At 37.9% G+C, this 24098-nt stretch overlaps 1 protein-coding gene across 3 annotated transcripts in view; it reads right to left on the bottom strand.

Annotated features, from left to right (window-relative positions):
* Ubr5 (ubiquitin protein ligase E3 component n-recognin 5) overlaps positions 1-24098 on the bottom strand; it is a 132532-nt gene that overhangs the window by 41353 nt on the left and 67081 nt on the right. For all 3 annotated transcript variants that reach the window (XM_008855085.2, XM_008855086.3, XM_008855087.3), the window contains exons 10-25: positions 22904-23020; positions 22709-22819; positions 21635-21789; positions 20683-20800; positions 17864-18048; positions 15712-15821; positions 14521-14633; positions 12769-12912; positions 12562-12673; positions 12205-12359; positions 10989-11186; positions 7045-7255; positions 5331-5457; positions 1311-1462; positions 829-924; positions 164-287 (exon numbers count right to left, since the gene is read on the bottom strand). In XM_008855085.2, coding sequence (XP_008853307.1) covers positions 164-287; positions 829-924; positions 1311-1462; positions 5331-5457; positions 7045-7255; positions 10989-11186; positions 12205-12359; positions 12562-12673; positions 12769-12912; positions 14521-14633; positions 15712-15821; positions 17864-18048; positions 20683-20800; positions 21635-21789; positions 22709-22819; positions 22904-23020 — 2228 coding nt within the window. The remainder of the gene's footprint in view (positions 1-163; positions 288-828; positions 925-1310; positions 1463-5330; positions 5458-7044; positions 7256-10988; positions 11187-12204; positions 12360-12561; positions 12674-12768; positions 12913-14520; positions 14634-15711; positions 15822-17863; positions 18049-20682; positions 20801-21634; positions 21790-22708; positions 22820-22903; positions 23021-24098) is intronic.

The raw sequence follows: 24098 nt of genomic DNA, 5'->3' as shown, positions 1-24098 counted from the left end.
ATAATCATTCATGTATTCCAAGATTTTAGTAGAAGAAATAGAATGCTGGACTCTCATGGTTTACATTCACATAAGATAATCATCCATATGTTTCAAGATCAATTTACCCAGTACAAGTTATTAAGCTAAATCTCCATATGAAAAGTTTATTAAATCTTCTTACTTGGCAGAAAGGAGTTCCCGAAGATAAGGCTGCAGAACCACACTGTCACATAACAATTTTAATATAAAATGAGCATTTGCCTTTCGATCCTTCGATTCTACTACAGAAGGCTCGGTGGAAGGACCTGTAATTAAGCAGAATCATTTGGCACCAAACAAAAGTAAACAAGAAAGAGTCAAAGAATAGTCTGTAATATGTATCAGGCATATATTAAGTAAGTCATCAGAACAATATCCTTAGAAATAAATTAAGTTCATCACAAAGAATTTAAGAGTATCAATATATTGCCGGGTGTAGTGGCGCATGCCTGTAGTCCCAGCACTTGGGAGACAGAGGCAGGTGGATCTGTGTGAGTTCAGGGCCAGCCTGGTTGGTCTACATAGTGAGTTCCAGGCCACCTGGGGCTACAGGGAGACCCTGTTTCAAAAGAAAAAGACCAAAAAAAAAAGAATATCAATATTTTGTAAACCTCAACTGATTTCTTAATGTAATGTATATGGAACATCATCCCTTTTCAATGGACACACAGATAGATGATAATGTAGAAAATTGGATGCTTTTTAAGCAAAGAAAAAAATCTCCTTGAATATGTATCTATAGAGCCCAATATCCAGTGTGTCCTTTTTAATTCAAAAAGCCTAAGTAGATGAATAGTCTAGTCTTACCTGGAATGGTGGAGGAGCTTGGTCCTTGACCACTGCCAGTCGCTGCTGTGGTAAGAGATCCCACAGCGGGGGCCAGGATAAAATCAATGTCACCATCTTTCAGTAAACAGAACAGCAGGATGTATATCATTATGGGCAACATATCCCTAATCTGTTCTCTTAACTGGCCTTAAAGCTTTTCTCTGAAAACCAAAGGTCAAATTCAACAAAAATTTGTGGCAACTTCTTTTCCAAACCATGCAAGAGGACTCCACTAGGCAGATTATTCATCTGTCTTGATCTATTGCCAATCGAAGGACCATCTAGCCTCTTACCAGCATAGAAATACATATTTCTGAAGAAAATCGGGTTTCTGCAACTAAGAAAGATGCAGCGTGCCATCGTGCTTCAAATATTTGAAAATTTTAAATCTTTCATAAAATGTCAATTTCCTTTCATGTCTTTGCCTTTTATTAAACACTAAAGAAAACAAGAGATCTTACCAGGATCCATTGCAGGAGGGTCAGGAACCCAACTAGGGGGAGCTATGGGGGGTGAAACTGGATCCTGGTGGTCACTGGATGAAGCTCCAGCCTCATGTCTACCCAAACCAGCTGCTCTCAATGAACGTCTCATCATTTCCCGTAATCTCAAACTAGAAGAACATGGACAAAATCAGAACTCATTACCATGTCTGGACCTAACAAGAGGTGTACAGAAGTTCTCATCTGAGAAGCTCAAAGATCATTCTAATAAGCAAACACTCCAGGCAAGGGAAGTGAAGTACAAATGCCAGTTCTGCAAATCACAGAGAAAGAGAGGGATAGAAATGATACTAGGGGACTCTAGTACCAAGTTCACCACTAAAACCATGATAGCAAGCTCCCATACAAACTTAAGAACAGGGAACAAAGATTGCAGTGAAGTGAGATTAGAAATACCTTTGATACAGTTAGGATAAATGAACAGCTAAACACTGAAACAAAGTTTTTCTGTCCCCTGTTTCTCAATGAAAATTAAGTTTAATAATAGACATCAGTAAACCCACTGGTAGTACAAAGCCAATATTGTTAACCTACTAAATCCCTTTTTTATGAACTCAAAAGCAATTAAACTAATATCCACATGAGAAAATTTAAAACAAAGCACAATTTAGATTTTTTAAAAATACCAAAACCTTCTTAATAGTACAACTTGTACCTTAAAGAAATTATTGAAACTAATTTTTGTAATAGGTATTATTAACGTCTGGGCTTGATTTTTTTTCTTCCTGCTATGAAAAAAAAAAAAAAAAGAACACTGTACAAGTGGTTTACATCACTAAAAAGAAAAAGAAATAATCACAAAGACCTCATTAGGGGAACTGATGACTAGCTACACAAAAATCTGTACTATACCTCTGAACAAAAGCTCACAAAGGCTACAAAAGCAAGACACTTCAGAGTAAAAACAATTAAGAGAGAAACAAATCCCTTCAATAGGCCACAATTTTTAAAGATTCTAAATAAAGAATAAAAACTCAATTTTAGGGGCAAGACAACACATAAAGAACTTCATTTTTCCATGCAGATATAATTCCAAAGACATGACTTCTGGTGTGAAAGAACTAACACTTTGAGGTAATATATGTGTGTGTGTATATATATATAACTGAAAGATTCATTAATGCCTTTATCTTTCAATTGTATTAATTACTTAATCTCAGAGTAATATGCCTTTCCATACCAACACATTTTTACTTTTGTAACAAAAAATTTTAAGAATTTCTTTTAGAGGCTACTTTCAGAAACACATTTTAAAAAGCGTATTTATGATGTACTTTTTTAAGAAACACTGAAAGATCCTGAAAAGTAAATTTTAATGTCTCAAATAATATATTATTATAGTATTTACTATTATAAATACCTATAGCTCATTCTTTTACTGTAACAATATCCTTTTTCTTAGAAGTTTAAGTTCAAGAGTTTTTTATAATACAGAAAGGAACAGGGTACAGTGTCTGTTTCAGTTCACTCCCCTGTTCAGAGTCATTACCCATAGGAAAAAAAAGCAGGCTTCTTACCAGTAACAGTATACACCATAATGACTGTATACTGTGATGCTCCTACACAAATGTGCTATAGAAAGACACTAGATATTCTAACTTCTTGTACTCAAAGCACAGAGGGGAAAAAAAAGCAATGATTGGGAGGCACTGCAAATAACCTGAAAATAAATGTGTGTTTGGGGCTTATTAAGGAAGTGCTTATACCAGGATCACAATGAAATGCCTACTGGATAAGAAATATAAAATAAATGAGTAAAGGGGATCAGATATAAGAAATAGGAATAGTGGCAAATTAGAGGTATACATGTTCATCTAAAGGCATTCAAATTTTTAAAAAACTTAACACTGCACAGGCCAAAGAACAGATGTGGGGTATTCGCCAACCTCTAGCTTCGAGTACATTAAGAATAAATGAAGATAAATTGAGACCATAGTCTCATCTTGAACTTGCAAACTCCCAACTTTGCTGTTGTGATGTAGTCAATTCATATTAAAAGAGGGGGTCATTTCTTGTCATTTTTTAAATTGTCCTTAACCTTTTTCTTCATTAGGTCTTGGGAACATTTTAAAGTATATTGCCCAGCTCCTCAAACAGATTCTTAAAAAATAAAAAACAAAAACAAAAACAAAAACAAAAAAAAGAAAATTATTCTTCAAGATGCTGTACACAATTCATGGAGATTCACCTGGATCCTCAGTGGCTGAGGACAATACTGAGGAGATACCACCTTGGCTGCTAAGATTCAGAGTTTTGACATTTCTTCATATAGGCTTGCCTGGAGTCATCGTTTTTTCTGACAATATGGAAGAATTCAAGATGATGTAATTTCCTCTTTGTAAGCACGTTATATCCATGCTACAGAAGCCTTAGAATCCAGTCATGTTCAAACATAACACTGTGACAAAAAAGTGAAGGTCATGTGTCTTCCAGATTAACAATCTCTAGAGTATATACACCTGCACTCAGATGCATCAATCAAGCTTTCCACTAAATATGCCCTTTGCACTCAGGAACTATTGAGTCATATAACAAACTTCTGAGTCAAATCATCATCTGAAGTCATTTAACAGTATTCCATTCAATAGTGAAATTGCATCAGTTTTGAGCTTACAGCTCAGGAATCCCAGCCTGCATACTCATCAAGGGGCATCGCCTAGAAAATCCATTGTAGGCTAGAGGAGGGTTTCACTTCAATGAAGCAGTCTGTGGACTTCCTACTGCCCGGCGTGGAAAATAAGACTCCTGTGCTTTCATCTGTTCAACCAGCAGCCCTGAGTTTGCACTGGTTTAGAGCACTGCAGTGAAATCTTCGGCAAATTCCTCAAAGGAGCTTACTCTGCAAATTATTTCTGTGAGCAACACATCGCCCACTCCTGAAGCTCCTTTTAGTCTTTGCCTTCAAAATAATCCTTACATGAAAAAAGATGGCAGCATTGGCATTGGACCAACCATATCAGAGTCCAACTTGATTGGCACCTGTAATTTCCCTGAGGAAATGAAACACCTGAAATAGTTCAGAGACTAATTTCTTCATCAAGAATTAAGTTGCTTTCCATTTTAGAGTCAACACTTTGCTTAATGTAGTTCTAGATAAATAAACTGGTGTTAATTTCCATTCTGTGTAGTCTACATGTTTCTGTTCTGTTTTAAATTATAATTTGGTCACCCACAAATAGCTTTTAGGTAAGTCTCATTTCTGGATGTTTTTGAACCCAGGAAGCTATAAACTTGGTAGTCTTCCTAATGCCAATTTAAGAAAAAACAAACACTTTTTTAAAGGGAGAGATTAATATGGAACAGAAAATAGGCCAAGAGAGTCTTCATTTTAAGTAGACTTCACCACCAATCACATTACCACCCAATGAGCAGTGCTTTCAGAAATGATCTGTCAATAACCAAGAGTTATAACTATCTCTTATCTAAAATAAATCTGCTTTTTTTTCCTTCAGAAAGAAAACTATACACTAAAATCTTTATGGTCACCATCTACTCAAAGACCTAGTAATTGTTAATGGGTTATAAAGGTTTATCCATCCAACAACTCAGAAAACCTGAAAATTTAAAACTGAACATTCACAATACACACCAGCCATTCACTTCTTCCCAGATCATTAGACATCTGAGGAATGGACCTGAATAAGCAATATGAAAATTAAAAGATTGAGGGTTTTTTCAATTACTATATTGTACTGAAGAAAATAACTACCTAAGAAGAATGATAAGTTCAAAATACACTCAAAAAATGAAGTTTGAGCTGTGTCTTAACACTATCCCAAGTTTATAAAGTAACAGAGATCCTACTGTTCTACACTTAAACTCTAATTAGTTACCAGACATTTCCCCACAGTGGAACTGGAAGAAACCAAAAACAAAGAAAAACCCCACCAATTCATGCACATGATAATAAGAGATAAACTGCTTTCTGTACTTGGATTATTTTTCTCCAATTAAACTTTCCTTGAAAAATCACATTACCTTCGACTACTTGATGATCCAGCCCGATTACCTGGGCCATTACTTGAAACAACTGATATTGCATTTGCAATGGCCTCCACAGCAGAAAGCCTTTCTGCAAATGTATTTCTTTCTGAGCGCTCTGCTTCTGAAATGTAAGAGAAAACATCAGAATCAATTTAAACTTCAAAAACAACGATAATAATGGTTAAACACTAACTGCTATGCATGTTCATATTTCAATTAACATAGTAGATAACCAATGCCTTAATTTTATTCTCCTGAAAGCAACAAGTTCTTCAGACAGATTGACCTACAACCTTTAATTTGTAATTTCTTTATTTTACTTTACTTCTCAACTCCCAGAAGCCATGTAAGGAGGCTCAAGTTTTTGCTTTTACTATTAAAAACATGACCCACTTATTCAGTTTACCAGTCTTAGTTTACATATTACATAATCCTTAGGGATTCCAATGGTATAAAGAGATGAAACATGCAAATCACAATTCAAAATAATGACACAGCAGTTCTTTGGGTTCTGTCCTCATTTAGCCAATTTTTAAAAATTAACCGCCCGGGTGTGGTAGGGCACACCTTTAATCCCAACAACTGGGCAGGCAGAGACTGGCGCTGTGAGATTAAAGGCCAGCTGGATCTACATAGCAAATTCTATGTCAGATGGGGCTATAGGGAGACCCTGTCTCAAAAATAAATAAAAAACAAAAAACTTCAAAGCAAAATCAAAACAAAACAAAAACCTTACTTTTCAAAAACATGTAACAAGTCCCTAACTTAATACTTCCCTTTTACATTCCAAATATCAGGACAAAAGCCACTTTAGTTGGCTTAAAAAATTACATTCTTGCCAGGCATGGTGGTGCATGGCTTTAATCCCAGCACTCGGGAGGCAGAGGCAGGTGGATAGAAGTTCAAGGCCAGCCTGGTCTACATAGTGAATTCCAGGACAGCTGGGGCTACAGGGAGACCCTGTCTCAAAAAGACCAAAAAAAAATTACATTCTTATGCTATCAAAAGTCATTTGCTGGACTGGTCAGCAGTTAAGAGCACTGGATTTTCCTGCAGAAGACCCAGGTTCAAATCCCATCACCCACATGGTGGCTAACAACTGTCTGTAACTCCAGTTCCAGGGGATCCGATGCCCTCTTCTGTCCTCCAAGGACATGGGTGTACTTACATACATGCAGGCATAATACTCATATACATAAAATTATAAAAATAATAAATTTTTTAAAAAGACATTTTCAGTGGACTAGAGAAATGGCTCAGCAGTTAAGAGCACTTGCTGTTCTTACAGAGGACCTGGTTTCAATTCCCAGCACCCACACTGGGTGGCTCACAACCACCTGTAACTCCAGCTCCAGAGAGATCACTGGTGTACATATAAACACAAAGAAACATACACTCTATAAATCTTTTTTTTAAAAAGTCATTTTCACTCACAAAATTAGTAAAGTCTATTTAGTAGTATACATTCAGTTTGTACATTAAGGAAGAATTAAAGATAATAAAAGCATATTGATCAAAATTATATTGCTACATATCTAACCCTTTGTAATGTTTTATTTTATCTACTTTTAATATTTTATTTTATCTGCCGATTATACAAAATGAAGCAAAAACCCACACAAGTTCTTTACAATGATGTATTTTCAACACTCATTACAAAATTTCCTAACATTCTTTTTGAAGACCTTATCAAAGTTCTAAATCTTACCCTCTTCTTCTTTAGTTTCCTTATTGCTAGTTGGAAAGCAAACTGATACACAAGCATGCAAAATATTCCGATTTCCATCACATCTGTGACTGATGAATGTCTGTAGCATCTGCAGATTCTGTTCTAAAACAACTGCTTGCTCAAGATTCATGAGATACTGTCGACAGGCCTCATAGTCACAGCGCAGAATGTGTTGCATTAAGGTCTGTTTCTGTACTCAGGCAAATGAGGGGGGGAAAACTTCAATGAAATTGAATAGCAACCTTATGCCAAAAATTACCTAAGTCAAAAAAAAAAAGCCTGTGTTTGCAATAATGTAATCAGATCTTCAAATAAGTAGAGATCTACTACAGGTAGCCTGACAAACAGAGATGAATTTATTGGGTAAGCAGAGCATAAACATGGTTAAGAATAGAAAAAGAAAAATTTCTGTAAAACATGAGTAAATACACTTAACTTTCACAACTACCTCAACTTTGTAGCTTTAATCAAAAGCAGCCAATACAGAACATAAACAACTGGGAACACTGGGATATCATCTATGGATCATGTCTGGAGACCCTAGTTTACACTAAAGCTATGCAATTAGAACACTACTGGAAGTCAAGCAAAGCAGTCACAATTTATCCGTTACCCTTACCTCACTGTATTCTTAAGAATTACATTACACTGGGCATGGTGGTGCACGCCTTTAATCCCTGCATTCAGGAGGCAGAGGCAGGAGAATCTCTGTGACAGTTTGAAGCTAGCCTGGAGTTCCCAGGTCAGCTGGGGCTATAGGGAGAACCCGTCTCAAAAACAAACAAACAAACAAACAAACAAACAAACAAACAAACAAGCAAGCAAGCAACCTTGTTAATGTTAACTAGAACCATATTCTAGAAATCAGCATGTGTATAGGAATACAAAGGGACAAAGAAAAGAACACTTAACAATTTGCCAGAAAACTACCTAAATAGTCTCCCCCAAAATTTGCAGGAGAAAAAGGTAGTGGAGTAGTCAAATTGTTCACATAAGAAAATACATCTTAAAAAAGTACTTATCACAATTGAGATAAACCATTTTCACTGTGGAATTAACTAATGAATGCTCTGAGGAAACCTGAGGACTAATTACTATGCTGAAAGAGAAAGTGTCTCCAAAAGACAAAAAGCACAGCACTTTGAGAGGCAACCCAAAACAAGACTTTTTTACCCACACTGCTTTGATAAGCAGCCCACTAGTCATCTGGTAGGAAGCAGCTGCTCAACCTGCTAGATCAAACGGGGACTCACTAGCTTAGCTGTGTACTAGCAACAAGTCCATTCTGCAGCATGGCACTGCATCTGTCACAGAGAGTTTAGTCAAAAACCTGCAACTCTGTGTCAAGCTCAAGTCACTGAGATGAAGTATAAACGGTAGGAGGACACATTACAGCCTGAAATATTGACAAAGTATAACTGCCTAAAGCAACACGAGTGTAGAAGGGTGTTTGTAGAAATGATAACAGATGCTATAATAAATGGCAACTAATACTTGGACTCAGAAAAAAACTATAGGTCATGGGGACCACAAAGAATTACCAGGGTGCTCAAAGAATTACACATACGGGCTCTTGAAGGGGCAGTCAAATGTTAATGGTACAGATTGTGGAGCTTTTTTAAAAATATATTTCATTATTATTTTTTTATTTTATGTGTATGAGTGTATTGCCTGCATGTGTGTAAGTGCACCCGTGTTGTGCAATGTCCACGGAGGTCAGAAGGCAGCATTGGACTCCCCCGGAACTGGAGTTATGGGTGGTTGTTAGCCACCATGTGGGTACTGGGAATTGAACACGGGTCCTCTGCAAGAGCCATCTCTCCAGCCCCAGAGCTTTTGCTTTTTTAAAGCAACCGAAAACCTGCACTTTAAATACGAATCCTGTGACTTTTAAATATTCACAAACAACTGAGACTATAAAACTAGGTGAAGGCTCTTTCTAGAGATTAAGTTCAGCCTACAGCCAGTTCCTGTTCTTTATCCCTACAGCTTAGTTCCTCTAGTCTATAAATTATATTCAGAGTCAAATTAAGACGCTGAGTCTGGGTCTGCACAAAAGCTCACAGGTAGCTTTCAGGAACACCTGTGTTCGATTCTAAAAGGCTTATCATCATCCCTCAACTAATGATGTTTGGTTCCCACATTAAACTCATTTCCATTCTTTACAGAAAATCTCCCAGTTATTACATTTATCTCCAGTCCATTAACTCTTTTTAAAAAAATTTTATGTGTATGAATGTATTGCCTTCGTGTATGTATGGGCACCCATGTTGTGCAATGCCCTCAGTGGTCAAAAGACAATGCCAGATTCCCTGGAACTGCAGTTACAGACAGTTGTTAGTCACCATGGAGTGCTGGGATTCAAATCCAGGTCCTCTATAAGAGCAGTCAGTGCTCTTAACTGCTGAGCCATCTCTCTAGCCCCACCTCTTTTTTTTTTTCCTAACTCAGTTTAAAAGCAGGCTTTCATCCCCATTATCAGAAATGATCTACAGGGTCAAAATCTAACAGTCAGTATTTAGACCTAATGGAGCCTGACCTCTATTTGGCATCTTGTTTGCATATGCTCCTCATTTTGCTTCCATATAACACTAATTCTAGTTCTTCCCCAAATCTCATGGAAGCTCCTTCCCACTCTCCTGTGCTGATTCTCTTTTGTCACCATAACATTTAAATGCTAGGGCTATTATCATGCCTCAGGCCTTGGACCTTTTCTCTATAACTCTGATAATCTCATCCAGCATAATTCCTTGAAGTACCTACTCTCAAGCACATTTCAATGGCTTGGTCCAGTGTCCTTATTCTTCAGATTCACACATTTTTCTTCTACTCACAATCTCCATTTGGATAGCTGATAAAGATTCTCAAAGTCACACGTCACATACCAAACTCAGGATGCTAACCCCCACCTCCCAAATCTTCAGTTCTATAAATAGTAGTTTCAGTTTTCTAAATACTTGGGCTGAGGAGATGGCTCAGTGGGTAAAAGTGCTTGCTGTGCAAACCTGATGTGGAGTTCCATCCGAAGAAGCCATATAAAGGTAGAAAAAGAGAATCGACTCCACAAAGCTGTCCTCTGACCTCTTTATGTATGCAATGCACACCCAAGCACACTTCATTCACACATATTAATAATTTTAAAATAAATAAAACCTTTTGCTCCCTTGTTTCTTAAATTCAAACTCCTACATTTAGTCATTAGCAAATCTTATTGATTCTACTTTTAAAACAAATCTAGTATACAGTATAAATCTTATTGACTCTACTTTTAAAACAAATCTAGTATATACTATCTTGAGCTTAATCATTGTTCATTCATAATTCTACCTCCTAGAATTGTTCATTGTTCATTCATAATTCTACCTTCACCATCATGTCCCACACTCCGGGTTATTTTAAATATTTCCTAAACAGTCTCCTTACTCCCACTCTGCCCTTTGGTAGTTGAGCACATAAAAAGTTATTTAGTTTTCAATCTGTCAATCTCAGCTAAAATTACACCTCTACACTCACATCTAACAAATACCCAACCACAACAATCTCCCTAACAGTCTCTCTCCAGCCTTATCAGCTGCTACTAACCAATACAACCTACCTCTACTCCTACCTCTTGGTTACATAAAAAGAAGGATTTTTTTCTAACACATTGATGAGATTCTCAAAGATGACTCAGGTATCACTTCCTCAAAGCCTTCTTATACTGTCAGTCTGATTTTTTTTTATCTTTGTACTGTGCTCTCCCAACATTATATATGCCTTTCTTAAAATTACACCATAACCACTGATTTACCTGTCTCTGTTGCATCAACAAACACTTAGCCCTTACAGGGAAGGGTCAATGAATGATCTACTCAAGATTATTCTCTAAATTCCTGTATTTTCTTCTGAATTAAAACATGAACTAATTTCAAAAAGTTAATTACCTCTACAGCCATGATGATAATAGCAGCTTTCTTTTTGATTGTTGAATTAGCAGGAAGATTTATTAAAGAATGCACACCCATTCCAAGACTACTTATTGGTGGAAGATCAAGCCAGTCTGGATCCCTTATTCCTCCCATACAATCTTTGGCCATTGGATAGATAGTACCATTTCCATCACGAAGAATAATAGGAGATTCCTACAGTGGACGAAAAATAATAAAAAGCTAGTTCCCAGCCAGAAAGGATTTTTAGAAGTCTAGTGTGACAATGCATGCCCATAATTCTAGTACTCAGGAGGATGAGCTACTTATAGGATGCTCTTGAGTTCAAGCCCAGCCTGGGCTACGTGGAAACCCTATTTTGGGAAAAAAAGAAAGTGGGGAGGGAAGGGAATAAGACTGATTTTTACAATAAGTATACTTGTTAAAAATAAGGATCAAAATTCTAAACCCTCGCCGGGCATAGTGGCGCACGCCTTTAATCCCAGCACTGAGAAGGCAGAGGCAGGCTTATCTCTGTGAGTTCAAGGCCAGCCTGGTCTACATAGTGAGTTCCAGGCCAGCTGGGGCTACAGGGAGACCCTGTCTCAAAAAGACAAAACAAACAAACAAAATTTAAACCCTCATAATAGAATGTGCTGAATATTCTGAATTCTTCAATAATTCACTAATAAGCAAACCAAAAGTGACATAAAATGTCAGTGTTAGATCAGTTTTTAAAAAGCAAAAATGAGGAGGCTGGAGAGATGGTTCAGCAGTTAAGAACACTGATTGTTCTTGCAGAAGACCTGGGTTCGAATCCCCGCACCCACATGGTAGCTAACTGTTCATGACTCCAGTTCCAGTGGATCCAACAGCCTCTTCTGTCTTCTGCAGGTAGGCACGACACAGGTGCACTTACCTACATGCAGGCAATACACGCCTATACATAAAAATAATAAAATATTTTTAAAAAAGCAAAAATGAGGGAGTTGGAAAGATGGTTCAGCAGTCAAAGAGTACTGACTGCTCTTGCAGAGGACCCAGGTTCAATTCCCAGCACCCACATGGGAAGTTACCCTCTGTAACTTCAGTACAAGGAGAATGTGACACCCTCTTCTGACCTACGTGGGCACTGCACAACATAGGTGCATTTACATACATGCAGGCAATGCACTCATACACATAAAATAAAAATAACATAGTTTTTGAAAATAAGCAAAATTGTGCCTCTTACTTGTCCGGCTGTAAAAATGGCTACATTCCTCTCATTCTGACCAAGAAAAGCAATGCTGCTTGTTGGAAAATTATTTTCTTGTTCAGCTTTTCCTGTAGCAAGATCAAAGATACAGTACCGTACCCAGGTTCCAGTCTTCAAAACAGCATGCACACCTTTCAAAGGCACATAAATGAAAAGAAAAATGGTTATACATCTAAAATATCTACCACATTTTAACCTCTCTGGCAACATTTGCGAATAAATTCAGTCGTATGTCATTCTACTGTTTACAAAAGAGCAGTTAAACCTATTTCCACTTCCTGCCCAATATCAGTGAGGCAGAATATGCCAGCTGTAAAGTCATAAAATCTTTACCTTTGGAATCTACATTAACTGCTAATATTTCTGTTTTTTCAGGTATACAAAGTTTTTTAGGAGTCCTCTGAAAACAGTCGGGCACTTTTGGAGTTCCACCAGTCTTCACAACCTGCACAACAACAAAAGGTATTTTGCTCTAAACTGTTAACATACTCAAGGACCCCATCCCAAAATTCACTTCCTGAAGTACTCTTGTAAACTGACCTGCAGTTCGTCGATCCTAAGTAATCTACAATCCTGCAGGAGCGAAGAGGGGTCTGCATCTGGACCAGAGCTGTTTTGACAGTTGGTATTACTAGATGCTCCTGGAAATTTTACAGCAACATAGGCACCATCCACTTTTAGCACCTAGAAATATAAGCAAATATGCTGAATATTGAATTTACTTAATACTAAAGGCACTTAAATCCTAATGAGTATTAATGAGCACCAAACTATAGAATTAATATGAACACAAATCACTAATATCTATATTCAAAGCTAAAAAACTTACCTAAATAACTAATGATTACAATGAATGTTTAGCCATTTACAGAACAAAAGCTAGGTTCACCTATGTAAACCTTCCATGTTCCCTCTTTATTAGTTTAAGCTGCAGTATCAGAATTAACGTACTTCCTTTTTCTCTCAGACTGGCTACAAAGTCACTATGTAGCAAAGGCTGACCTTGAACAATTTCTGAATCCTTCTGCCTCCACCTCCCAAGTACTGAGATCACAGGCAGCACCATCATGTCCAAATTGGCAGACTTTTTTTTTTTCAGAGACAGGGTCTCCTTATAGCCTCAGCTAGCCTGGAACTTGCTATGTAGACCAGGCTGGCCTCAATCTCACAGATATCTTCTTGCTTCCCAAATGCTGGGATCAAAGGTGTGTGCCACCACCCAGTTCCTAGCAGGCACTTTTGAGCCGACTATTGTGCATCAGCACAAGCCAACAGCTCTAAATAGCTAGCTACTGTGCTTTTGAAATATAATTAATGTAACTAAGAAATAAGTTTATTGTTTTATTTAATAAATTTAAATTACCATATACAAAGCTGGTGGCCACACAAAAATCACCAGAAATGGGGTCAATGATGCAGACAGATAAGCAGAGAACTTGAAATTAGGACATTTGAGTCGCACCTCTGCTATTTTCTCAGTTTGAGTTATAGTGCATTTTATAAACGAAACCACAGTTAATCAGAAAAACCTCGTAAGAAAGGCCTTTATAAATTGCAGAGCTTGGTGTATCATCTCTTTCCCTTGAGTACAAATAAAAGATCATATTGTAAAAGATCATCATAGTTTAGAAAACTAAGAGCAATCAGGAAAACCTCACTCTGAAAATATTCTATACCTGTAGAAATGTGTAAAGTATGCACTGAGGGAGAAAAAGGTCAAATTAAGGGCAAAGAGAACAGAAAGTGGAAGGTGGTTAGTTCACTGAGAACAGTAAAGTTTTTCAATGTTATGGAAAGAATTCTCAATGCTACAGAAGCTGGATCTCGACTGGCACAGTTTAACAGTTCCAAAGAATAAACTGTATCTAAAAGCAATGTATTGGGAGTGGAAAGCTAGCTCAGCTCCGAGGGATCTATTGCCTACTTCTGGCCTCTGCATGTGCATACAGATACACTCATCTGTGCACATGCACGCACATGCACACGTGCACACACACACCACCTTTTTTTTTTAAAGTAGTATGTCTCTGTGTAACTGTAAGTCTAAAATTATTCCAAAGTAACATTTTAAAAAAGAAAAAAAAGTAACACATCACCATAAATGCTCAAGGCAGGGCATCATCTCTTCCCCTTGAGACCCACTGGCATCGGATTAAGGGGTGAAACTGAAAAAACCACTGAAGGAGATAATTCAAAGCAGTCTTGGAGAAAGGGCTCAAGACACCAACCATAAATCCTGAGGTAACCAATTATCATTGTACTACTTTTAGTACTTAGGTATTTTGAACAAACCTTGCCAACAGGGACATTCTTAACATCTTCTACAAAAACAACTTCCCGAAGAGACCACTGTTCTTCATTCACCTTTTCCTCTTCTTTTGGGGCAGGAGTTGACCGACGTCGTTCTTAGGCAACAACAAAATGTTAAGTACCAAAAAAAAAAAAAAGTAAAAGAAGCTTTACAGAGTTCATACAAATATATCAAGAATGATCATTTGTACACCTTTAATCCCAGGACTCGGGAGGCAGAAGCAGGCAGACCTCTGTGAGATCGAGGCCAGCCTGGTCTACATAGCGAGTTCTAGGCCAGATGGGGCTATAGGGAGACTGTCTCAAAGACTCCCCCTAAATGATCATTTGTAAAGGGATACAAAAATTCTTAAATTACCCAAATTGAGGCTGTAAGACAAACTCCTACTTCAAATAAACTCACGGTGAAGAACAGATAGAGCTGGTCACCGCCGAACTATACGGTACTACTATAAACAACTATTAAATTGAACAAAAATATATATACTTTGGTCTCAACCAACATTTACAAAGGAAGATCTGTTGTGTTGTTCTTAAAACTATCATGTAACTTTAAAGTGTAACTTTTAAGGAACTTTTTAAAAAGGCTTTAAGTCCATGGTATGGTAGTAAGTATAGGTTATAAGTTCTATAAATCCCAAGCAAAGGTTCTCACCAAGTCATAACTGTATGTTCAAAGTAATAAAAGTCCAAAAACAAATGGGAGTAAATATTCTAGGTAGCGGCAGATTATTCCTGATTATTACAATGAATTTTACATATTTCTAAAAGCTCTCTTAAAAACAACAGAAATAATCAATACTATAAATACTGTCTTTCCATGTAAATAAAGCTATGCCCCCCACCAAAAGCATCAAGGTAGGGGGAAACACAATTACATAAAAAGATAAATTTAAACAAATTTTTATGTTTTGGTCTTTTTTTTTGGAGACGGGGTGTCTCCCTGTAGCTTCAGCTGGCCTGGAACTCACTATGTAGACCAGGCTGGCCTCAAACTCACAGAGATCTGCCTGCCTCTGCCTCCCAAGTGCTGAGATTAAAGGCGCGTGCCACCACACCCGGCCTACAAAAAGATAATTTTAAGCATTGTGAGTTGACTCTAACCACAGACAAACTGAACACAGCTGTCTACTCGAGATCTTATTTTGACTAATGCATACCACACACACTTACTATATGGCATTGATGCACTGCTGGCAATTGAGGATGCATCACTACACGTAGACGCTGGAGACGGTGGAGGACCCATTTCTGTTTTGACTGGCTCCTGCTTGCTTTCAGGCCTAAAGTAAGAAATGCGATTCTCCTTATAATTAGGAAAAGGAAAACAATGGAAACTTACTAAATAATGTATTAAGACAAGTTTATAAGGGAGTATTGACTTAAAATTCTTATGAAATGCTAGTTTCAAAATTCCATATACTAAAAAAGGTACATGGTATGTGCTTCAATGAACATTTTTATGTAACAAAGAAAAATATACCATATAAAGCTACCAACTGAGACAGAAACTCAGATAAAGTGTTTAGGTGGAATAACAAAAGTTGCACTTAACTACAGCAAATATACAATATTCTATGGATGATAAAAACATATATATTTTTATTACACAGCAAAAATTTTTTTAGTCACAAAACCACTAGTTTCTCAAAAACCTTGTTATTTATTTCATACACACGTGCACACACACACACACACACATAATGTAGGTCTTCATCTTAACCCTCTTCCTATTGCCTCACCAGGAATTTCATTTACATTAAGAAAACCTTTTTAAAATTTTATTATTTTTATTTTATGTATATGCATGTATTGCCTGCATGCAGGAAAGTGCACTCATGTAGTGCAATGCCCGCGGAGGTCAGAAGAGGCTATCGGATCCCCCTGGGACTGGAGTTACAGACAGTTGTTGGCTGCCATGTGGGTGCTGGGATTTGAACCTGGGTCTTCTGCAAGAACAACCAGTGTTCTTAACTGCTGAGCCATCTCTCCAGCCCCAAGAAAACTTTTTACTTCAGTATTATTTTCACCAGCATCTTAAGCTGCTCAGTACAGGAGGAGATCAACAACTAGTGCACTGTAAACCTTAAGATGGTAAAAGAAGTCAATGCTCATAATGGCCAGCACATCGTAAGTGAAAGCACTTCAGAGACTAGCAAAGAGGAGTTCTATAGAACGGCTATGTTCTTATTTACTTCACTCAGCTCGTTTACAAATCTTAACAGTAGAAATTGCTCATTTCAAGGAAGATCCTGAAAAACTTGCTAAGTTACAAGGTTTAAATATAATATTCTATTCACCCTATTTTTGGTTTATATCTGGTGTTTCGTTGTTGTTGTTAAGACAGGGTCTCCCCATGTAGCCCTGGCTGGCCTGGAACTCCCTATGTAAAGCAGGAGGATCTTGACTTGGCGTGATCCCCTGCATCTGCCTACCAAAGTGCTAGGGTTGCAGGCATGAGCCTGAACTGTCACACCCAGCTATAAGTTATATTTGCATAGGAAAGTATTTCAGGTAGCTGGAGACATAGCTGACTGGGAAAGTGCTTGACCCTAGCTTATTCAAGGAACTAAGATCAACCCCAGCACTGTTTCATAAAACAATGAAAGTATGATTTATTTTAATATTTAGGAGAAAAATCAATGTCACTAGGAAGATCACCTATGAATCTTTTTTAAAACAAAAGCACTAAAACCACACATCTTTAATCTTTAATTAGGTTTGAAATACCGTGAATTTCATTTTTTATAGATTATATACTTTTAGCTTATTAAATAGTAATCCCTGTTCTTCTGGGTTTCAGTTTAGATTGTTAACATTAAAAGTAGTGGTAAAGTTAATACATTTATTATAACATTCATTTGAAGGTAAATCACACTTAAAATTTTCATAACTTTAAATAAGTTATACAGTATAAACACAATTATTTTAAAATTTATATTTAGGAAGAAAAAAAAAACCAAATGTTATTTCTAGAATACACTCTTCCATGTTATAAAGACTATCACACATTTGATAAGAAGACTAAAAGTCATATAAAAACTTTATTGGAAAGGCAGAAAAAATAAGAAGGGGAGGTGAGAGGAGAGAAGGCAAGAAGAGCTTAATAGTAAGGCTGAACATGTCACTGCTGTGTAACACCTGCAAAGAACACAGGTAACAAAAAAAGAGAACACTGCCATGCCATTCTGACCAATATCAAGAACTGTAACTCACAATCAAAATTTAGTAATTCTGCAATTCTATGCCCAAATCTCCCTTGAACACCACCATTCAAATGACAGCAAATGAAGAGCTGATGGAAAGCAGAGGGTGAAGTGCTCACTTTGCTTCAGTAGTTTTACTAGCTTTTTCCATGCTTTTCAGGCTCTCGGGAGATCTAAGTTGAAATCTACAGCTGTCATTCATATTCCACACTGACTCCATCAAGACTCCAACTTTAGGAATCCCAGCACTAATTGAAAAGGCGACTGCTCCAGCATGATAAAGAGGATTATTTCTTAAGCACACCTAGCAAACAAAAGAAAACCATCATCAACATGATACAACTTTAAACAAATGAGAATTATTTCAAATGTATGAAAATGTGGTATGTAAAAGTACTGCTTCCCACGTTTCTGAATACATGCTGACGCACTCAACAAGACTGAGAAAGCATTAACTCAAATGTTTCCATCAAATACTTGTTCCTAAAACTAATGAGCAAGAGTAACATCAGTATGTTTGTTAGAAATTTACCATTATCTTTAAAACTTTGTGCAGCAAATACCAACCACTCTACTAAAAGAAAACTAAACAGAAAAAGCAAAATAAAAATAACATGAAGAACTATACTTTTCTGTTTTGCGTAATTTTGAAATTATATTAATTCTGATGCTATACAGGCTCTGATTCTCATCCCTATCTCAAAAGAATGCTGTTTACTAGCCAGAAGCCTGTGTGGGCACTGTAATCTTTTAATTGAAAAAAAAAAAGCTGGGTATGATGGCTCATGCCTGTTATTCTAGCATTCAAGGCTGAGGCAAATGGAATGTTTAGGGGTCGGGAACAAAGCTAGCCTGGAGCTACACAGTGAGATTCCTCAATAAATAAGTATTGTCATTAGCAAATTCCAATTCAAGGATCAACAGCAGTTGGATCTCTGTGAGTTCAAGGGCAGCCTGGTCTACCTAGTGAGTTCTAGGACAGCTGGGGCTACAGGGAGACCCTGTTTCAAAATAAAAGACCCCAATAAATAAATAAATAAATAAATAAAAGACCCCCCAAAAAAAATCAGTACGTATATTGGAAATTAGAACCAAGAAATTTTTGAGTACACAGAGGACAGAAGAATGTCAGAGCCCCTGAACTGGAGTTATAGGTGGTTTATGAGCCACCATGTGGGTGTTGGGAACTGAACTGGGATTTTCTGCAAGAGCAGCAAGTGTTCTTAACCACAAAACCATTTCTGCCACTAAGTGCTGAGATTAAAGGCAAGCACTACCATGTATTTGTTTATTTCATGTGTATGTCACAGGACAACTTGGCAGAGATGGTGCTCTCTTATTTCGATCCCAGGGATCAAACTCGAGTTGTCAAGCCTAGAAGCAAGCACTTTTACTTCTTGAGACATTTATTGGCCCAAGTTTTCTAATCTCTTAAGATCTTCTTCTGTTGGGGTCCTCTGTTATGCAAGTAGAAGTCTCTTCATGTCCGGATAGCTCACGAGCTTGGAAACTAAGTGCAGAGACTCCTTTCATAGCAGAGTGCCTTCCTGGCATTTTTCCTGACTCCTTTGTGAAGTAGCAGCCACAGGAATGTAGCCTCCGGCTCTGTAACTATTAGGCCTTCCTGTGTGAACCGCCCTATGTAAATGAGGCATCCTAAAAGTACCTATCAGCTAAGACTTCTTCTGCTGTCTCTACACTATAAATAGTCCTAGTTTTACCCCAATAAAGTTGGAGCTGGATCACCTCACTTAGACTTGGAGCTGGATCACTTAGACTTGGAGCTGGAGCTGAATCACTGAGATCTGAGCTGAGTCACTTGTCTTGAGCTGTAACACTAAATCCTGTGATCCAGTCTCCCTAGGGGGCGCTATCCCTCCGTTATCGGCCCACGGATACCCCAGCTTTCGCCGCCTCCCTGCCTCTTCCCTGTGGAGTTCACTGGCCAGGAACTCCGCAATCCCGAGGTAGGGGACAAGGGGGTAACAGAGGCGGGATTCCGACTAGATAATACTCTAGTAGCAGAGGAAGCTCTCCGCTCCAGAGAAGTGTGTAGCTATCAGCTACAACCAGCATCAGAGATGTCTGCGCACCTGCCGTCTCCAGAAAGGCGCAGCCGGCCAGGCCCGCCAGCGGCTAGCCAGCGGGACCAGAACCATGGCGGGAGAGTGCACGCACACCTGACCCTGGGCCACATCCAGAGTGAGTGCGCCCGGGGAGCCCAGGCGCGCTCCCCACATCGCTTGCCAGGACTAGCCAGGTGTGGCGGAGACCCCAGGGTGCCCAGCGACCCGCCCCATATTCTTCTGCATTCAACCTGCTTAAGCATGCAAAGATAATTCAGCTGCATATAGATAAATAATTGGAAAATAAAAGACTGTAGTCTTCCTAAAAGGGACACAAGGCCAGCAGGGGACTACACTTTAAGAACCACTGGAGACTTAGAAAATCATCTTGTAAGACACCTGTATGAACTTAAAACAATCTCAGAGCCACAAAATGCAAATATATGGAAATTCAACAAATTGACAAAGCTTCCTACTAACAATATGCCCATAGAGAGGCATCTTTCAAACTACTCCATCATAAGACTTGCCTGGGCTACGAAACACAACAATGCTTGGCCCTATCATCAGTGCAACCTCAACCAACATTCCTAGTAAAGGTAGCTCTAGGCTCTGCATTTTAAAATTACTAATTTTTAAAACCAACCCTTGGGAACCCTATTCTGCAGGACAACCCACTGACTTAGTGCTAGAATCTACTAAGTATTATTTACTGAATAAAGAATTATGTGACCCCTATAAGCTACTGAAGCCTAGCACTTCCAGTGAGGCACACCTATAATAATGTTTAAAAGAAGAATTGCTTATCAGGTAAGAAAGTAGTTTTTAAGAGAAATGATGCCCCCTAGGACAGCTTGACTCTAACCTCTTACCTGAGTACCAACAGTGATGTTTGGCATGGAGGAAATACCAGCACTGGACTTGGGCTTTTTATTTTTTGCTCTAGCTTTCTCTAACATTTTCTTCCTTTGACTAAAAGGGACAACACCCCTGAAAGGAAAACCAAAAATTTGTCAAGCAGCAAAGAAATCCATTAAATAAATGTAAACTTCTCCAAAATGTTTACCTCAGAATGTTAATGGGTAATTACTTTTAGCTGCAAACTGGTCAAAGCTTTAATAACTGGATTCAGTTTTATTAAACCTTTAGAATTAAATCTACAGAAAACCAATATTCTACTTACAAATAGCTATTTTTTCCTACAAATAAATTTCATTAGAAAACTGTCCTACACACTACTTTTTATGATGCAAATTTACTGATAAAGCCTTAAATAAAGCCTTAAATAATGAATACTCATTCGGTGAAATTTTTAAAAATACCTTCATTTATGTTACAATTTGCAATTATGCAAACGAAGGTACAGGAGGAAGAAAAAGATTAAAATACCCCCAACCAATGCTACCAATAGTTATCTTTGCACTGTAGGACTCTATAATTTATTCTACTTTGTGCTCTTATAAAATTTAATACCATGGCTGCTGTGTATGCTGTTTTTTTGGGTTTTGTTTGGTTGGTTGGTTTTGTTTTTGAGACAGGGTCTCCCTTTAGCCCCAGTTGGTCTGGAATTCCCTATGTAGACCAGGCTAGCCTCCATCTCACAGAGATTCACCTGCCTCTGCCTCTAGAGTGTTGGAATTAAAGGCATAAGCCACCAGGCCCGGCATTTTCTAAATTTTTTAAATGTAACTGCTTTATAGTGAAATATCCTTGCCTACAAAGCACTGTCATCTGACTAACCTCAAGTTGGTATTCTCTTAAAAGCAGCTCTCTATGCATACAAAAACATTCCATGAAAGAAATTCTTCCTCTCTACTGACTTACCACCAATATAAATTGTTCTCCAGTTGGGCGCAAGTATAAAGGGCACAACAATGTAAAGAAACTATCCGTTCTCCTTGAAGTTCAGAGTAAGTTTGTGCCGTGTGCTCTAATTTGGAAGCCACAGAACTTAAAGTTTCATCCACCCATGTAGCAACCTAAGGAACAAAATAGAAGTTTAAATATAAACTAGTAATCTTTGAAAAAAACTGAGGTCAAAATTAGAGTAAGGTATGTTATGTATGTTCTATGGAGTCAAATTCTAAAATGTTTTGAATTCAGTACTGTAAAATAAATATTTTGGGAAAGGTTCCCAATAATACTGAAACTAAAACATTTTCTTCTCATGTAAACCAGGTAATAACCATTAGAATGAATGTCTAAGGCCACCTTTAAGGCACTAACCAACACTAAAACACTGCTTCTATTTTGGGAATGAGTGAGACAAGGGCTCACTACAATAAAGGCTGGCCTCAAACTTATGATTCTCCTGCTTCGGCCTCCCAAGTGCTAGAAGTAGTCATGGCTACCAAACCTAGCTTGCTATAACAATTTTTCATAGAATTCAATAGCTTTAGAGTTAAGTTAATCATTTATTTTTTAAAGCTTCCCACCCCATCCCCCTTTCTCTTAAAATACTTTCCTTCAGTTTTCTTGGTTATTTTCTCCTTTCCTTACCAGTAGAGAAAACTACTTCCTTCAAATGTTGACTTATACAGGCTGGAGGGAAGACTCAGCAGGTAAAAGTACCACCGTTTAAGTTTGATGACCTGAGTTCACACTCCCAATCAACATAAAAGTAGAAAAAACTAACTCCCAAATATGGTCTTCCCACCTCCACATATACACTGTGAGCCTGCATGCACACAATAATTTTAAAAAATTTTAAAGCTCAATTATAGCATAACCTAGCCAATAAAAAATTCTGACATTGGATTACTCTTCTAAGGATTAAAAGACTACATTTATGGATCGGTGTTAGACAGAAAGATAGAAAATGAAAAAGATGAAAAGAGGCAAGAGAAAGAAAGCCAAGAACTAAGCATGAAATGTTCATCACTACCAAGTGGCTCCTACCTTGTTATTTTCTGTAGCTACAGTTGCTCTTATGCTATTTGCAGACAGGAGGACTATCTTTTCATTGGTTAACCCCAAAAATGTTGCTCGTGGATGATGTAATGAAGGATTCTTTGAAAGCATAAGACAAATGATTACTATTTTTTATGTTGTTATATAGAGTCATTCATTCCAAGATTGAATAGAACAAAATACCTGGGCATTTCTATAAGGCTCAGATTCACTCCACTTCCACTGATAAAGTTCTCCTTTACTGCTGATGGCCAGAAGCTCAGAATAGAGTGCCCCAATACAGGTAAATTTTGTTCCATCCTATGAAGTAAAAATTAAGCAAAACTATAAAAAAATGCCAAATCCTGGGGCTGAAGAGATGGCTTGACAGTTAAGAGCACTAGCCGCTCTTACAGAGGGCCCAGGTTGGATTTCCAGCATCCACGTGGCAGCTAACAACCATCCATTACTCCAGTTCCAGGAGAATCTGATGCCTTCTTCTGATCTCCATGGGCATTCCATGACATGGATATACTAACAGACATGCAAGGCAATATACTCATATACATAAAATAAAAATAGTACAATTTTTTTTTTTTTGGTCTTTTTGAGACAAGGGTCTCCCTGTAGCTCCAGCTGTTCTGGAACTCACTATGTAGACCAGGCTGGCCTTGAACTCACAGAGATCCGCCTGCCTCTGCCTCCCAAGTGCTGGGATTAAAGGCGTGTGCCACCACACCTGGCAAAATAATACAATTTTTTTAAAAGCCAAATTCTCAGTTTAGACACTGTGGTTTTAATCAGTATAAAAATCTAGACTGTTTATGTGAACACATAAACTACCATGACACATATCTTTTTGTTGTTGTTGGGTTTTGTTGACACATATCTTTTGACACCATCTACGAGCTCCTCAGAAGTCCTTGGCTGTCTTTCATGAGTTCACTGTCCTTTAATCATGCTAGCCTACTTCCCATTCCAAGTCACTTTCCTTCAGGTAATTCATTCCTTCTCCTTAATCAAGTCTATGCTACCTCCAGAGCCACCAATTCTCATATCCTGGTTCTCACCCTTTCTTTTTCGCTCACACCACTTCACAACCCATTACTTTACTTGTTTATTTCACACAAATATAAGCTCAAAGGGTTCAATAAACATATTGATGAGAAAACAAAAAACAAACCCACAAAACAGTAAGATTCTAAGCTGCTTAACAAATATCCCTATTTTGCTTCTTAAGGTAAAAGTTCATCAACTTTTAAGGTAAAATATATGCAATCAGCCGTGCATGGTGGCACACGCCTATAGTCCCAGCACTTGAGAGGCAGAGGCAGGCGTATCTCTGTGAGTTCAAGGCCAGCCTGGTCTACATAGTGAGTTCCAGGACAGCTGGGGCTAC

The sequence above is a fragment of the Nannospalax galili genome, unplaced genomic scaffold, assembly GCF_000622305.1.
Source record: "Nannospalax galili isolate Female #2095 unplaced genomic scaffold, S.galili_v1.0 scaffold687, whole genome shotgun sequence".
Taxonomy (NCBI): Eukaryota; Metazoa; Chordata; class Mammalia; order Rodentia; family Spalacidae; genus Nannospalax; species Nannospalax galili.
The sequence above is the reverse complement of the archived record's forward strand: the minus strand, read 5'-3'. Positions and strand labels throughout refer to the sequence as shown.